This window comes from Maniola jurtina, chromosome 15, assembly GCF_905333055.1.
Source record: "Maniola jurtina chromosome 15, ilManJurt1.1, whole genome shotgun sequence".
In the NCBI taxonomy this organism is placed as follows: Eukaryota; Metazoa; Arthropoda; class Insecta; order Lepidoptera; family Nymphalidae; genus Maniola; species Maniola jurtina.
The window spans coordinates 11,454,253-11,472,820 of record NC_060043.1 but is presented as its reverse complement, the minus strand read 5'-3'; the positions used below and the strand labels follow the sequence as shown (position 1 = coordinate 11,472,820).

The 18,568-nt window shown below is 38.8% G+C and overlaps 1 protein-coding gene across 1 annotated transcript; it reads left to right on the top strand.

The window, feature by feature from the left end:
• Positions 1 to 156: 156 nt before the first annotated feature.
• Positions 157 to 17,976, top strand: LOC123872251 (zinc finger protein 665). The gene is made up of 16 exons (XM_045916416.1): positions 157 to 779; positions 2,473 to 2,692; positions 3,204 to 3,493; positions 3,971 to 4,118; positions 4,496 to 4,653; positions 4,973 to 5,116; positions 5,374 to 5,561; positions 6,013 to 6,328; positions 6,614 to 6,700; positions 7,259 to 7,385; positions 7,922 to 7,986; positions 8,223 to 8,317; positions 8,747 to 8,867; positions 10,097 to 10,330; positions 10,730 to 10,878; positions 11,608 to 17,976. Exons 1-16 carry the CDS (start codon positions 654 to 656, stop codon positions 11,726 to 11,728), a joined length of 2,589 nt encoding a protein of 862 aa, XP_045772372.1. The 5' UTR covers positions 157 to 653; the 3' UTR covers positions 11,729 to 17,976.
• The last annotated feature ends 592 nt before the right edge of the window (positions 17,977 to 18,568 follow it).

Below are 18,568 nucleotides of genomic sequence, written 5' to 3'. Positions count from 1 at the left end.
ACTTGTTTATGGTACTTAGGGATTGCAACCAACATGGACCCAACCAAGAAGCAGCCAAGTCAGATTGTCTGTTAATAACATTAAGTTCTTTCTTGGTCTGTGCTGTTTATAGTCTGTGACATAAAGAATTAAAAAAATATATCCATAAACAATAAAATGGCGTCCGGTTTTTTGTGTGTGCGATAAAATAATTGTTTTCATGAAATCATTAAACTTGATTGATAATTTTAGATTTAATGGTTTATCTTTATAGTAATTATGAACATAAAGCTAAATCTGATATGTAAAAGTTTGTTTTGTGTGCCTACGAACTCTGATTACGTGCGTGTCGATGTAGTGTCTAGCGTCCTATGCCGCCTTTTTCATTAGCTGATGAGTGTAATTCTCGGGCATATGTGGATAGATTGTAATAAATGACTTGGAATCTTTGTTTATAGGTATTGTGCGATGTTTAAAGTTAGTTTGAGCTTGTTTCGGCGGTAGCGGTTTCATGAGTGCGTTGTGCGTTAGTAGGTGTGAAAGCGTATGTATATGGTCGTAATGGCAAATCTGTCATGAGTAGTGTGTTCGCCAGTGTTTACTATCGTGCTCTGGATGTGTGCAAAAAGTAGTTGTTTAAACTTTTTTAATGTAGTGGAGTAAAATCGGTGAAAATGTGTATGCCAACGCCGAGCAACGTTTCAGGCTTCGGGTACTCGTGGGGCTTCACGAGTACCTCGGACCTCACCAAGTGCGAAGTCGACACTCCTAGCAGCTTGAGCTATACGCTGGGGAACACGGTATGTCTTGTTTACATCTCACTTTCCTGTTGGAAATCATAAGAAACTAAGAAAAATCAGTTTTTTCAATCTTATTGGATTAGTTTCTTTGTCTCTGTATGGATATGTAAATGTAAAATTTATAATGGTAAAGTTTGTAAGTTTGTTTGTAGGAAGTAATCTCTGGAACTACTGAACCGATTTTGAAAATTATTTCACCAGTAGAAAGCTACATTATTCTTGAGGCTATATTTTATTTTCAAAACAATTATTAAAAAGGCTATGAAAATTGTAATAAGCTACCCGTGCAAAGTTGGGCCCGGTCGCTAGTGTATAAATAAACCACCTTTCATAAAAAAATTAAGAACAGTGCAAACAAATGTAAAGCGTTTATTGCCAAAATTATTACTTACTAAAAATTCACAATTTTCTTTTAAATTTTATGATTAAGTATTATAATATTAGATTATAACTTATAATTTTTTCAGATTAAAGTATTTTGATCAGAAGTGTAATTGCACCATTTCATTCACCTACTCCTTATTGGCCTCATAGTTCCTTTAGTGAGCATGTATAACAAATATAGTTTGAGAGACCAATTTATATGTTAATTATAATGTTATTATGTGAAGGTTAGAAAAAACCAACCATGTAGATATTAACACTTAAACTTTAGTTAATTCTATAATAAAAGAATTGTCTGTTGTAAAAAGTTTAAGTAAAAATATTTTTCTCAAGTAATTATAATAAAACTACTTGTACTTGTAATAAATTTTATGTCCAAGTTTGTGTAAACATTCAAAATGTTTCAAAGCCTCCTGCATAAGTTGTGATAAAATTAAATTTAATTAAAAAAAAATGCATTTAGTACAATATTTTAAAGTACTTTGTTAGTTAAACTTTGTAGTATTTTGTACAATTGAATGCAAAGCCAATTGCTGTCATTATGATTGAATTTAAAAAAATATGAGACATTTCACCTCGATGAATAGCCTCATCTGGTGACAGAAGGGCTGGCTCATTTTTGCACAACAGATCAGCCTGGCTGTGGAGTGTGCAAATGCAGCCAGTATTTTTGGTACCATTCCACACGGGCATGATTTGTAAAGTAATAAGATAAGGCTAGCTTTAAGTTTTATTGCTATGTTTTCAATATTAAAAAATATTAGAAAACTGGCCAAGTGCAAGTCAGACTTGCGCACTGAGAGTTCTGTACTTGGGTATTTTTTCCAACATTTTGCATGATAAATTAAAAAACTATTATACATAAAAACAAATAAAAATCTGTTTTAGGAGGTAAAGCCCTATCATGTGATACCACACTTGGTATAGTTATCTTACTTTGAAAATTGAAACACATTTTAATTTTTTTTAAATGATGTGAACACAAATTTGTGGTTTTCAGATTTATTCCTGTACTTGTGCTATAAGACCTACCTACCTGCCAAATTTCATGATTCTAGGTCAACGGGAAGTACCCTATAGGTTTCTTGACAGGCAGACAGACAGACAGACAAAAAGACAAACCACAAAACAATCCTATAAGGGTTCCGATTTTCCTTTTGAGGTATGGAACCCTAAAAATTACAACATTATCAATGTAACACCTTTGTCCACATCTTGTGGGCAATTGAAAGTTCATCTGCTTTAATTAAAGGAAGCCACTGCTTGAACTTTCAATTGCCTATTGTATAGCACTGAAAATTTATTTTAGGTGTCGCCAGAAACAACATTGACTGTTATGTCCCACAAGACACCACAAGTCCAGGAAAAAGTTGGCACTGTAGTAGCGGTGACAAACGCAGCAACGCAAGTCACAAGAGTTCTTACAGGGACCCCTGTGCCAGGGAGACGAGCTATGTTTGTGCTAAACGAAGCTCCAACACATACCATAAACAGGGTGTCACAGCAGAATCAGACTGCTACTATACAGAGTGAGTATAGAACTCTTGATGTATCTTCTACTAACATGACAATTCTCAGCTTTGACTGGTCGTTCTCTATTTATGTCCAGTTACAGAACTAAATTCACTGGTTTCTAAGTTGTAAAGATTTTAAGTCTGTCTTGAAGTCATTTGATTTTACAATAAGTTGATTCCAAAAATTGTGCCAATTTTAATATTTGGACCTTTACAAGCAGAATGAATAGGCATCCTCTAGGCAGGCACACTCCACCTTAGGCTGCATCATTACCTACTATTTGGTGTGATTGCAGTCAAATTTAGTTAAATGAAAAATAGGCCTTGTCAAAGACAAAGCTTTCCATTTTTCTAGTATTAAGTACATTACATTTTCTGAAGCTGATCTTGTTTGTCAGACCAATCAGTCACGAGAAAATGCTTGCACATACTTTACTTTACTTATACCAAGTGACTTAAACGCAAACACGAGCCACTCTCATGAAAGGAAAGGGCTATAACTTCATAATAATTTTTTATGTTTTAGCAACAAACCTAACATCAAAACCCTTCATGACGCCAATCGGCCCAATACAATTGACGGCAGAAGAATGCAACGAGATCCTAATGAAACGTGCACTGCAAGCTCAAGGGATTGCAACCCCAGTCATAGATGCTTCCCAACTGAACCACACTCTGCTGAACGGTGGCCTGAAGAGTCTGGCTGAGGCCACACAACAGCAGAGTCAAGCAGAGACTATACAGACCACAACAGTGCATCAGCACCATTTGCTGCATACTAAGCAAGAACCAGGCACCGCCAACAACTCTCCTAAAGTAAGTACAATGTTTTCTTAATTTTTCCATGCTTCTGAACCAATTAACGTTATACTAGGTTGTTACACACTGAAGCCGTCGAAAAAATTTTGAATGACGCACTGAACGCAATGAAGAAAGAATTACAACCATACACGTCGTCGACCATAGGGCTCTTCCACAATAGTTTTAGAGTGACGTGGCATCGTAAAATTCTATTGGAATCACAGTGCAACGTCGTATTTGCATTGCAACGTCATACCACAGGTATTGTGGAAAGGCCCATACACATCAACCAACTTATAGTACAGGTGTACCCCTTGACTGACACAGCTCGTAGGGTTAGGGTGTGGATTCCTTGATTTACGTCACCTTCCACCAATCCACACCTTTCTTCACGAGCCGTTTCAGTGAAACAATATACCTATAGCACAGTTCATGATAAAAAGGTTTTGCTATACTAGTTCACGATAGTAAAGATTCGTTACGTTGTTTTAGGCGGTGTACTCACAGACAGACATGATGTCCAACTCAGTGATGACAGCGGTGCCCACGCCGGTGAAGGAGCGGCCTTACTCGTGCGACGAGTGCGGCAAGTCTTTCCTGCTCAAGCATCATCTCACTACGCACGCGAGAGTGCATACTGGTATGTATTACTTTCACACTTAAACTTTAATGTCAATCGAATGAATCTGACTCAAAGTTCACTCAAACTCCAAGGAACCAATTCGCTTCGGCCGTTCCAAACATGTGATTCAAGGTGGATCAACAAATTCCTGAAAGGCCGGCATCGCAATATCGGTTTTTCTAGTGTTGCAATTGTTTATTGTAGTTGTTGCAGCACCAGAGGTACCGCAGATGCGTTGCCGGTCTTTCAGGAATTTATCGGTCTGCCCCTTGAACAACCCCATGTTGTAATCTAGTGGGAACACCACAGATGGGAGTTGATTGGTTGAAAAAGGATCTGGCGCAACGCAATGCAAGCAAATGGGAAGGTTCTTTATTTTGCAATACTGTTTGTAGGCGAGAGGCCCCACGTGTGCGGTCACTGCGGCAAAGCGTTCGCTCGCAAACACTGCCTCAACACGCATCTGCTGCTTCACTCGGCCGAGCGGCCCTACCGCTGCCACGAGTGCAAGATGGCCTTTACGCTGAAGCACCATCTCGTCACGCATTCCAGGGTGAGTATACCAACCTCCAACCAGTGGAGAGCACACTGTAGTTTGAAACTTCTATATACAGTGCAGATTGATAAACGCTCTGTCAATGTGATTGAAAGTTGCATGTTTCTACTTGAGCTTCCGATTAAGCTACCCGTGCTGCCATCTAGTGCGTACATCGTGAGTAACTAGGCTTGGGTTCGTGCATCGAGCGTTTTGTTGATTGATTGAAGAAGCGACATTTGTTTGTGAATGTGGCAACTGCTACATGAGGAAAGCTGAGGCTATTTACCTAGTAACTTATAGGCTTGTAGGTTTAATAATTTGACTTCTTTCACAGGTTCACAGTCGCGACCGCCCATTTGTATGCGGTGAATGCGGACGTGGCTTTCCTCTGAAGAGACACCTGGTCACTCACAGCAAGTATCACGCGGGCGAACGGCCCTACGTCTGTACTGACTGCGGAGAGAGCTTCGCGCAAAAGGTATCTTGTACTTGTACCAACTAAACTTTTTACCAGAAAGGTGGTTGTCCATCCGTCCGTCCATTTGTCAACGGGCTGTATCTCAGGAAGTGCAAGAGGGTTGAAGTTTTCATAGAATGTGTATTTCTATTGCCACAAATTTCAAAATGGCCACCATGAATTTAAAAAAAAAAAGATATTTCTTGTATGATGGTATGTTCATGTGCGAAACTGACTTGCACTTGACTGATTTATTATCATTTTCTGTTTATTCACAGGAACATTTGGTGATGCACAGTCGTTTCCACGGTTCATTGTCGCCGTTCGTATGCCCTGACTGCGGAGTGGCCTTCGCGAGGAAGTTCCAACTCGTCAACCACGGCCGAGTGCACGGCAGAGTGCCGCACGCCTGTCCTGTGTGTGGGAAAGAGTTCCTGCAGAAGAGGACGCTGGTCGCTCATATGAAGTGAGTATCAGTCAACTTTACTATCAAATCAATCGCTAAAGTGAAATAAAAGTGAATGGAAAGTAAAGTGGAAAAAGTAAAAGTGAATGAAAGTTAACATGAAGTGCAAGAAAGGAAAAGAGAAGACAAAAAGTAAATAAAAAGTGAAAGTAAATACTAGGCACAGATTTAAATTATTCAATCTATGACAGAGTTATATCAACTAATTTGTTGATTTTTTTAAAGAAATTGAACCTTAATAACTTGGCTCAAATAAATTTCATAATCTAGTTATTATTATAGTATAGATATTTCTGGGTTTCTAGGTTTAAAGCGTTAAACGTATTACAGTATACACAATGTACATAACAAAATTTTTGAAATGACGCATCTTGTTGTTTTGTCTTGCAATATTCTCTTCCTAATTCCTAACACACAAATTATGTTATTTTTATGTCTTTATTATTTTCAGAATCCACACAGGCGAAGGCGCAGTTGCGTGTCTAGAATGTGGCGAGGCTTTCAAATGCAAGTCAGAGTTACAACAGCACTGTAAAATGACGAGACATTGCGTGACGACGCAAACGCAACAACAGCAACAACAACAGCAGCAACAGCAACAAGCGCAGCAGCAAGCCCAACAACAGGCGCAGCAGCAAGCGCAGCAACAGGCCCAACAACAAGCGCAGCAGCAAGCGCAACAACAAGCGCAGCAACAGGCGCAACAGCAGGCGCAGCAACAAGCCACTGTTATTAAACAGGACGACTTTAAGCCGCAGATAGTTCAAGTGAGTGTATTTTTTTTATTCAAGACACTCAAATGATGACACATTTGCTACATCACATGGCGAACCTTGCAACAGCAACATCAAACGCAACAATTATTGCAACAACATATTGGCGACAAGTGCAGAAAAATGCACAACAAGAGTAGTTGTGGGTATTGATGCTAAGATTATCATCAGATTTATGAATTTTCACAGAGTAATTAAAATTTAAATTTTTTAGTCTGTGTCACACTATTTGGCAGCATATTAGAAAAATGATTTGCAACATTTTGAATTTGTGTACAGGTCATTGGTGCTGACGGTCAAATAATCTCTGAGAAGACTGCCCCAGGATATGTGTGTCAAGAGTGTGGCTCGTGTTTCAATACAAAGGTATTAAAATAAACATTAAAGTGCTAGGTTAGTTAATATTACTTCTCTCTGGCACATTCTAACATTTTCAATGATTGTGAAACAATCAGTCAACCAAGTCCTAAAACATAAAATTACCTTCATTTTAGACATTTTTATTGCATTGATTTGTGCCATATTTCGATTTGTGCCAACAATAAAAACTGCTACAATACGTAAGATTTGAGAAAGGACGCGCCATTTGCTTAGTGTAAACTGTCATGTCAAAACTACGGCTAACCGTACATTTGATTGCCTTTTGATATGACAGTTGAGACTAAAGGTGAGATCTATAGGCAGAATTCTGATTTTGCTTAGACTTAAGACAGAGTTAAGACAAGACAGAGGTATATCTCTCACATAATAAATCTGTCTCGTTTTAACTCTATCGTCTGAGCAAAGTCAAGATGCGCTGTATATTTCTCAGCCTTAGAGCAAATATGGAGGGTCCTTTCTTAAATTTAACGCATTATATTTATTTTGAGGTTTCAGTCAAATGTTTAAATTGCTCAGGCTAAATATTGTCACTGTTGTGTGCAGGAAGCTCTGTCGCTGCACGTGCGCCTGCACGCCGGGGACCGCACCTGCGTGACGGACTTGTGCGCGCTCACCGCCGCTCTGCAGCCCGGCCTGATAACCACCAGCGTCGCCTCGCACAACGCACACAGTATGTACTACACAACCACTTCAACAATGCGTATTCAACAATATGCACCTTGTACGGGAACGGTGTGCAGGATGACGGTATCTTGAAACTTTCTATATATTATAGTGCAGATTCCTAAACGCTCCGTTACTGCGATTCAGATTTGCGTGTTCTACTTGAGCTTCAACTGTAAGGTACTCGTGCTGCCATCTAGTGAAAGCGTCGTCTATCACTTAACAATGCGTATTCAACAATGTGTACCTTGTACGGGAGCGGTGTGCAGGATGACAGTATCTTGAAACTTTCTATATATTATAGTGCAGATTCCTAAACGCTCTGTTACTGCGATTCAGATTTGCGTGTACTACTTGAGCTTCAACTGTAAGGTACTCATGCTGCCATCTATACCGTCGTTTATAACGGTCGCGGACTGCATTCTTGAAGTATTCATGTGATATTTGTCTATTGTTATAAAACTGCAGCCTTACATTTTTATAGTAATCTCAAGTTTCCATGTAGGTACCACAGATTTACATCCAAGCTATTTGTTGTTTCAGATCAGCCCATACAGATTATATCGAGCAATCCCAACAACGTAGTTCACACACAAGTCATAGCGACGGTAAGTTCTTATAATTTAACTGAATATGTATGTTCTTTTATTTTTTTATTCCAATGAAAGTTACAAGTTAGCCCTTGATTAAAGTCTCACCTGGTGGTAAGTGAAGATGACGTCTAAGATGGCAAGGGACTAACTTGGAAGGGGTATGGAAGTTTCATTAAACCCATACCCGGGATCGTACCGGAACGCTAAATCGCATGACTAAAATAATAATAAATACGTATTGTCTTTTGTAGAATCACCACGTCGCGCCGCGACCGAAGCTTCACTTTTGTGTCGACTGTGGTAAAGGGTTTGCAGCTAAACACGGCTTATTAGCACATCATAGGAGGTAAGATAATGTTATATTATGATCTGTATAATTTGATATTTATCTAAGGTTGAAATCTACAGAGCGCACTTTGACTCTGCTTAGACTTAAGTTTCAGGTAAAACGAGACAGATTTCTAACACTGTCTCGTTTTAACAGTGTCTTAAGTCTGAGCAAAGTCAAAGTGCGGTCTGTAGATTTCAACCTTAGATAAATATCAAATTATACAGATCCCAGCCTTAACGATTATCATTTTGTTCCGTCTCGTCTGTTTGAGAAACAAACTTCTTTGTATTAGCAGTGGACCAGTCAGTCGAGCAGTTACTGATCTCAGGGCTGACGATATTTATTATTTTGGGATAGTTAAACCTTTATTTTTTATTTAGGGACTTAAACATGTTGAATTCAATGTATTTGCTCTATAACCATAATGTGGTTTGTTTGCTGCAGACACCCGGACGGTAGCTGCACACTACGTACACACGTGTGCGACCAGTGCGGCAAAGCGTTCTTCCAGAAGAACCATCTCATGCTGCACCAGCGGCAGCACATGGACTTGCCGCCGAGAAACGTGAGTTTTGACCTCAACACCGCAAGAGTTTCAATCTCTTCATACAGTATAAAACAAAGTTGCTTCGCGCTGTCTATTTCTCTGTAATCTAATACAGAGAAGCAAACATACCAGTAATTGACACTTTGTGTGAAATGGTCTTCACAAATCGGACTGGGATTGTCCAGAAAAGACTTGGATGTAAATAAACTGTTCAACCTCCTTTATGTTTTCTCCAAACAACGTGTCTTTGGCGAAGTGAATGATGCTGTGTGGCACAACAAAAAGCCACTAAATTAATCAACAACAACTAACATTTAGTTGCGCGTACGCTCAAATGACGTTCACTGGCTATCAGAGCCAAAATGGCGAAAGACAAGTTGCTTCAAAAAAAAATTGGTGGTCTGTAAAGTCGGTTCACTGACGATAGTTGAACGTGACAACAAAGGCCGATTGTGCTTCTTTGTCGCTCGTTCCGCGCTCTCGCTTGCACTTCAAGCCTTACATGGAACGCCTCAGAGCGAGGTAACGCCGCATGAGTCATGTTTTTTCGTGCGTGCAGCCGGCTCTATCGAATTATAAGACGTTGTCACGTCAAAAAAAGTTGGTAATCGCAAGTTCAGCGTACCTACTTATATAATATCAGCAAAGTGAACTAAAGTGAAGAAACTTTCGGTTTGACCCTGAAACATCTGTCATATGTATTATATTAGGTTAGGGGTGTCGTAAAATTAAAGATACCTAGTCGTTTCATAGCGTCAAAGGTAGGTAACATTTGACGCCTGCCAGTGTTGGCGAAGTTGGTAGTTTTGTCACAAGATTTCTAACTGTTGTGGACTGTGGTATCAGTGAAAGACGCAGTTTTAAGCCGAGTTATTGAAGTATAGAAACGTTAATTAGGAATTTGTCTCATGAGACTGCATTCGCCTCCAGTACTACATCCCCAGAGAAACAATCTTCACAAAGAATAAACTTATAAATAAATCATGTTTGTAACGTAAACTGGAACGTCGTCGCGTCACTTCACCGCTCTCGTTCTGACAGGTCTATGCCTGTCAGCTACTATCTATGGCTAAATTAACTCTCGAGGTGCCAACGCAGTGATATTCACTTTACAACGTACATTGTGTTCTAATTTTTGTGTATTCGGTCTCTCTGTGTGTCTGTGCGCTCTTTACAAAGGCGCATTTGGAACCCTAGTCCCTTTATAAGTTTGCAAATCAACTTACATGTTTCATTATATCTTACAGACGCAAGCGCAGCAGCAAGCAACGCAGCAAGCGCAACAGCAAGCGGCTCAACAGGCGGCTCAACAGGCGGCGCAACAGGTCGCGCAACAAGTCCAGCAACAGGTCCAACAGCAGCAGCAACAGCAACAGCAACAACAACAACAGCAACAGCAACAACAGCATCAGCAACAAGTGCAACATCAAAACGCGTTAGAGCTGGAGCAGGATCATCAACAACCCACGCATATACAAGTGGTGAGATCACTACCTATATTATAAATGCAAAAGTGAGTTTGTTTGTTGGTTTGTCCTTCAATCACGCCGCAACGGAGTAACGAGTCGACGTGAATTTTTGCACGGATATAGTTAAAGCCATGGATAGTGACATAGACTGCTATTTGTCCGAAAAATCAAATAGGTTCTCACAGGATTGGCACTTGGCAGTGTTTTAAAAAGGTTTTTATTCAATGAAATAACAGCTTTAAACATGCTTTAAACACTGTTTTAAACAAAACAAAAATTATTTTTTTCCCCCTAGCTCCATAGCATTTTTAAAAACCTAAAACCATGCGGACGAAGTCTGGCTAGTTAAACATTTTTTTGGAAGTTTTTTTTTCCTTTGGAAAAACCTTGTCATGTAATGATTTGTTCCAGGTAACAAATCGATCAGGGCAAGTGATCGGCAATCAAATAGTTGTAGGCACGGTGGGAGGTCGCCGAACGTTACTGGGGACGCCGCTGCAGATCGTGACGCGCGACGGAAAGCCTATCAACGCACAAATCGCGCACAAGCGACATCATAGGTATGTATGGCTCTCCCTCACTGTGTTTGTGAGAGAAAGAGACACCAAATTTTCTGGTACCGACTGCAACATATTTCTAAAAATTTAAATACCCACACTCGCATGTATGTATTACAACACGCACGCCAGCGTTTAAAATGCCCAATAAAACAGTGGGTCAGGTTTGAACAGTCTATCTTTCTAATATAAGTAGCTTCTGTGACCATTGAGATAATTGATACTACTACATCATTTGTAAGCTAAATATAATGATACTTTGTTCATCTCAACAAATGAATGCTCACACACGCACCCACTTGCAATCACACTATGCACGCGGCGTGTGTGCTTAATATCTTGTCTGAACTATTTTTATAAATGCTCTCTATTGCTCTCTATCAGTTGCCTTTTCACTGTCCATCTTTTAGCAGATTTGACAAATTTTGCAACAGAGTTAGCTTGCATCCATGAGATAGATTAATAGCTCATTCAGACAGGCTGCGTAAGCGTTGCGTAAGCGTAGACGTAGCGCGTACCATTGCGTTGTAATGTATGGAACTGTATAAAACATGGCACACCGCTTGCGTAAAGCGTGGACGTATGCGTAACCCGTTGTGTTAGGGATTTACGCGCATCACTACGCACGTGTCACGTGTACGCAATTGGTGTGAATCGGCCTCTATGACTTTCTAAAACCTAAATCAACATACTTATCAATATAGTACTTCAATAAAAACATCTCATTTCCAGTGGTGACGTAAAAGAAGTAGGCGGCTTGGTGCTATCGACGGGCCGAGGCTCAGGTCTCATCAAGTATGAGATCTCTCTCCCGCCGCCCACTTCAGTGGTACAAGTGCAACAGCTGGACTGAGCCAAGCCTGAACCAGACGACTTGCTCGTCTGGCAGAAGTGAAGTGAAGCAAACCACATGAAAAGTGGAGTGAAGTAGTCCTAGAGTGGACCACACGAAAAGTGGAGTGAAGTGATACTAGATTGAACCACACGCAAAGTGAAGTGATACTAGATTGAACCACACGCAAAGTGAAGTGATACAAGTTTGAACCACACGCAAAGTGGAGTGTAGTGATACAAGAGTAAAGCTTGTCAACGACGATCTGAAGACATTACTGCCCATTCATAACGTTTAAAACTGCGGTGAGCAAACTGCTATGTGCAAAACAAATGTATGGTTGAGTATTGAGTTGCCCACAAACTATAGTGCAGCTATGGGCGATTGCAAAAAAAACAATCTAATAAAAATCGAGAATCGATTGAACAAATGTTCGATTTTTAAGTCTACAAATGCGAAGCGCACGATCTGGAACAAATAAATCAAATGTCTAAAGCAATTGCATTCTATTTTTGATTCATTCATCCCAGACCTACATGTTAAGTAAACAATCGAAAACAACAATATTTTTTGATTGTTCAATTGCTTTTTTATTGTTAGCGAATAATTCGATTGTCAGCGAATAATTCGATTGTTATCGAATAATTCGATTGTAATCGGATAATTCGATTGTTATCGAAAAATTCAATTGTTATCGAATAATTCGATTGTTATTTGAATGAATCGCCCATTGCTACTATAGTGATGCAACAATAGTGGCATGTCAGGATCCATACATTTGCTATTCTTTGTTGCAAAGTACTAAGCTACTGCTCAAGCGGAAATGTTGGTTGTAAAGAGCAGGTTGAAATCTGAAGGGTATGACCTTTCCAGATCTTTGTAAAGTCATGTAGTTCACACAAGCCAAAAACTGTCCAGTTAGGAGTGGTTAAGAACTAGCAATTTCAAGAGGAATTTACTCTAATTAAGACTCCATGAGCTTGTTGAGTTGACAGATAAATAATTACAATTGAATCTAGGATGTATGAAGCTATTCCTTTAAAATGAAATTCTTTCAGAAAAGATCGCCTTAACCTTAAGTACAGTCCATAGAAGCACATTCTAACATAGACTGTGAGAGTTAAATATCCATTTGATATTTGATTTGAGGCGCATTTCGTCTAACCGTTTCGTTGATTAATCGATTTTGGAAGTGATATGTTGAAACAACAATATCATTGTCATCATTATCATTATCAATGAATAGATGCCCACAGCAGGTCTCTTGTAGAGACTTCCACACGCCATGATCTTGCGCCGCCTAAATCTAGCGGCTCCCTGCGAATCGTTTGAGTCATCAGTCCACCTAGTGGAGGGAAACATCATATTAAAAAAAAACCAAAAACATTTGGTTATATCATAACAAATGGGAAAAAATCGATTAATCAATAAACCAAATTGTGCATTGGTAAGCCTTAACTTTCTATACCAATAGCAATGCTCACTGATTTGCAGTTCCAATACAGTAGTGAATGTTGAACAACTCGGAACCGCTAGCTAGTGTGATACACCAATATTTTTTGTTTTCTCAGGATTCACAGTAAATCATGTTTAGATTTTAAAGGGTGAAAATGGTTCTACTTATTTGATGGCAATAACAGTGATGTATCATATTTATTATACTATTTTCTATTCAGCATTTGAGTATCGATTTAGATAGCAAGGTTTTGATTCTCGGATTTGATCCTTGGCCTTGATCCTTGGCCTTGGCTCGCCGAAGCTTATTTGTGGCACCCACTACTGGTGCCGCAAGCTTCACCCGGCCGGCAGCCGCGATCTTGGACTGCCAGTACCACTCTCCACCACTACTTCAGACCTGGAACATCTTGCCGTGCTCCCACTACCATCTGGGACGACACCACGGCGTATCAGGGGAGTAACGCCTTAATTATAGTGATCTGGCATTCGTACTCACGACCATAACAACACAGTCGTCGAATAAATCTTCCTTGTGCTCACTGGTGGGTTTTATTCCGCTCCTGTAGCGACAAAATAGCACTCATTTCTGAGGGTTATTCATTTACCATTTATCACAGTGGTAGATGTTTCTTTGAGATAATAATGTGGTATGTTTCTATTAGAAAATTCTATAACATAAAAATCACTTCTCTGATGATATAGAAATTGATAAAATATCAAACTTATAATTGGTGAAATGGGATTTCTAAGTTATTTAACAACATTGTTAATATAATTAGTGTTAAACATAAAAGATGTTACAATTTTTGACAAATACCATTGCTAAGTACCAAATCCAAAGAACACAGATAGATTGAATATTGAAGTGAAACCTAAATCAATCTGTTGAATATGAACTAGTATGATAAATGGAGTACCTAAATCAAGCTGTGTGTAAATAATAATATATATAGAGTGATCAACAGATGCTCTAAAATTTAGAGCATTTATGGACGTTTGGAGTGTGTAAAAAGACATGATACGTAGGAGGTAGTCTATCTATGTACATTAGCGTCTATGTAAGGGGTACTTTAGGTATCTAGTTACTAGTGTAATCTATTGTACATATCAAAAAAAAGTTTTTTAATATGGCTCTGAAGAAAGGTTTTATGTAATAAACTGTACAATCAATTAAGCTGATCATGTTGAAACTATTGCACTCATGGATTAAGTGAAAAATTCATGAATTCAATGGTTCGCGCTCAGTGTACGCATTTAAGTTCTACATATAGATGTTGTTTTTTTTTTTTAATTTAATGGCCTCTTCGAATAAGCTTTATATCGTGAAATACATACAATAGCCCTGATTATCCATGAATGTACAATCATTGAAACTGTTAAAGCGAGAAATGCATTTCGTGATGTCAAAATTGACAGCTCTAAATGTCAATTTTGACATCTCGAATTGCAGTTACGATTGTTACAATTTGAGTAAAGCACTAGTCACAGCTCAGGAAGTCTGTGATGTCACAGAGTGACATGCTTTGTATGAAACATGTCACTCGTCTGCACATTAGGTTCTGGGGCCCAAGCACAGAATTCATGTGTGACTAGTGCTTAACGATATAGGGTTCTTTGTGCATATGAACACAATTCTAACTACAGTCAAAACCATTTCAACATCATTCATAATGACATATTGGTTATAATGATTAAAGTATAAGCCTTGTCTATTTGTAACTTACAAATACTGGATTATGCGGCCTAATAATCGTGGTCCCTTGGATGTTGTTATAACAGATGTTGGTGTATTACTACGCAAAGATGCGACACACACTTTCCCTGCCATTTTATCGTCTCCCGGGTAATGGCATAGCTACTGGCACTGATGTCACTGCATGTTTGCGTGTATGAGATGCGTTCACAAGCACCAAGGAACCCTAACCTTAAGGGCCGAAGTATTTGTTTCACCCTGTATAGCAGGTAATGGATTTAAGTAATGTGCAATTGAAAATCAAGATTTTATTAACTAAAGATCTGACTTTATTTATACATAATCATAATTTATCTGTGAAATTTTACCACCACTTTGTACACCACAGATTTTTGACACTGGAGAAAGTGATCGAAATATTTATACATAGGATCTAATTTGACAAACATTTGGTAGCTTTCTACTAGTTTTTTCGAACCGTTTGATATAGTAGATCTTCTAACTTAAGAGCGTGTAACTTTTGAAACTAACGTAAATCCATCCTTTAGTAATGGATGGGAAAACGTTGTGAGTTGACATTGACGCCAGACGATTTTGGCAAATTTACACAGATCCGGCGCAAACAGAGTATCAAATTGGTATAAAGGTGGCTTTCCATACAAATTGACAGATTTACTTCAACTAACTTATACTAAAAGCTCTGAACTTGACAAAAATATTCAGGAACCAATTATAAAAAAAAAGTTAAACTAACATCTGAAAAATCCCAGTCTACCAAAAGTTTGTCAAATAAGTGTGATTTAAAAAAAGGTTTTATTATTTTAAATTATGTGTCTAGTCTGTGATATGGCTTAACTCTTCCTTGATATACTTTGCACGCGATATGTTACGTAAAAGGAAAATTGGTCAGTAAAATATATCTAGGCTTAGGTTTTGACATTTAACAACTTCCAGTTTCTACTCTGTCATTATTTTTCATCTCATGTTGACATTTTTTGAAATTAAATGTATAGTACATAAATTTTTAGAATGGACTCACCATATTTGCTTTATTTATCTCATAGAGTTCTGCGGGAAAAATCGTGCGATGAAATTTCACAATGCAGGCTTACTCTAAATGTAAAAAAATAGAATAGGTTATCTGATGGATTCTGTAAGTTCTTTGCAGCAATGGACGCTTAGGTATTATACAGGTGTAACCAGAACCAGATTATTAAATTACCTTAACACAATCCAATGCCAATAACCATTTGCCTTATCTGGTAGTTTTAGTGATTTAGTATTTTTCAAACCCGCATTGTATAGGGTGCAAAACTCGGGTCAATGCCCCTCCTACGGTGCGGCATTGAATTCAAGTGGCCTATTTACGGAACGTTCGTTGACCTCTAGTGTCAGTCAGATGTTTTATTTGCAATATATTGTGAACTTAGAAAAAACAGGATTTTTATTTTATTTTTTCGTGTTTTTTTGTGGTAGATACCACAGTACTGATGATCGACGACAGTGATGATGATGATATGGTACTGATGATTACTGACAAGATTGTCAGTAATCATCAGTACTATCACCTGTCTTCGTTTTTGCTAGCGTTCTGGTTACACCTTGTATGTGCTGTCAGTAAAATAAATTGAACCTACCATAAGCATAACATAATAATATTAATAGTGACCAATTTTCCTAATAATTCACGTGTATTTAAAGTTATGTTAAGTTTATTTGAGTTTTGAGTGCTGTCTAATAAACTTTGTGTAACTTTAAACGAAAAAGGCATTATTATATTATTACATGTATGTATTTGTAACAAAAATGTTGATTAACTAGTTCACCATTTTAGCGTTTATATTTATAACAGTCCATTATTTTAATTAATAAAATACATTATTGCACTTATTTTCACTACCAGTACCAGTGGTGGATTTATTTGTTACTGCATATAATTTTATCTAAAGTGCAGTGGTCGGTGCATAAAAGCTCCTATCACAGACCACTGAAATGGAGTGGAGACGTATTTACAACCAATCAGATTATTGATTGATGACACGATAACGTCATCTAACAATAACTTGCAGCTCGATTTCGAAATAGCGGCGTCAATCATTATTATAATGCCCGGCAAGCAATCAGGATCTGAAGCAGCGTGGGAGATAGTTGGCGAATCCGGGAAGCGAAAGTCAACGTATCAACCAATCGCGTACACTCGCGCCGACTGATCAACCAATCGTGTGCACCCGCCATTTGCCAGCCAATCACATCGATGCTCAAATTGCCAGGCACTATACAATCTCAATTGGCTGAAACTATGTTATTTTTTGCTGTTTAGCAAATACTAGGAGAGACGAGAGTGTCGGCTAATCAGGCGATTGCGATCGTCACACCAACTGAAGTTAGGCGTCAAGCTAGCGCGGCAGGCAGTCTGATTGGTCTGCTGACCACGTCTCCGCAACGCTTTAATGGAAACGCACCTTAAGGATGCCTGTCCACTGAAGAAGAGCGGAGTGGAGACGTGTTTAACAAACCAACCAGATCTTGGGCAATAATCGCCCGCTTTTTCAACTTTCGTGACATCTAAAAGTTTTAACTGGTGACTAAGTAATCAACGACATTTTTATTGCATAAATGCAAAGTGCTTCCGTCTTTTGAAAAAAAAAGTAGACTCGTGCTAATAAAGAGCCTTGGGGTCGATTCACACTCAGTCGAAGCGAATCGAATTCGAAACAGAACAAAAGGAGACGCACATCGAACAGAATGCGCGCGTCTTTTTGTCGTTTTTTCTCGTAAGTGAACATTGATATGCAGAGAAATGTCAATTTTAGTTGTGGCTTCGATTTGCTTCGACTCTGTCAGTGTGGATCCACACTTGAATTAATTGCTTTATAGGCTCAGGTTATTATATTCACTGACTGTCCCCGTGTTTCCTATACATAGTATTATATATTATTTTATTTGTAAAAAACCTAAAATGAACTTTGTATTGTACACAGAACGAGATTTTAATGTGAAGTTTCGTTCCCTGTGATACCAGATTATTATGTTGGATTTTTAAAAGTTGTTTTGCCATTTACTTACTTGTAAATATATATAATTTTTATATTAAATGAAAATATACATAATATAGTCAGTTTGGTGTCTTATTTGTTAAACCTGAAAATTAAGCCGTGACACACATGCCAGTGAATGGCAGGCAAGCTGGAACGCCAAGTATAAAGCCGGCTCTACACTCGCACGCGAAGTCGCGCCGTTATTTCACGCCGTGAATGTATGCCGCCATCCACGCGTGAACTGTGTCCCTCCACACTCGCAAGTCTTGTTCGTGACGTTGACGATGCGTTCACGTTCGCGTCGCAAACCCTTTGTCGCGGATTAAAAACCGACACTGATCGGGGAAGACGCGAAGGCGTGAACAACATCTACACTCGTGATTCGCAGTTGTCGCGGCCGTTCGCGCCGCGAGTGTAGAGCCCACTTTAGAAGAATGTTATGTCAGCGCGTGATACACATGCTTGAAAAATATAATGATGTAACTACTTAATGGTGATAATTAATTACCTAACTATTATTAAAACTAATGCTACGAGGGTTCCAAACGCGTCCAGGGTCTGAGAAGAATCCATAAACTCAGCGCTGAGTATTCTTTTTAACCCCCGACCCAAAAAGAGGGGTCTTATAAGTTTGACGTGTGTATCTGTGTATCTGTGTGTCTGTGTATCTGT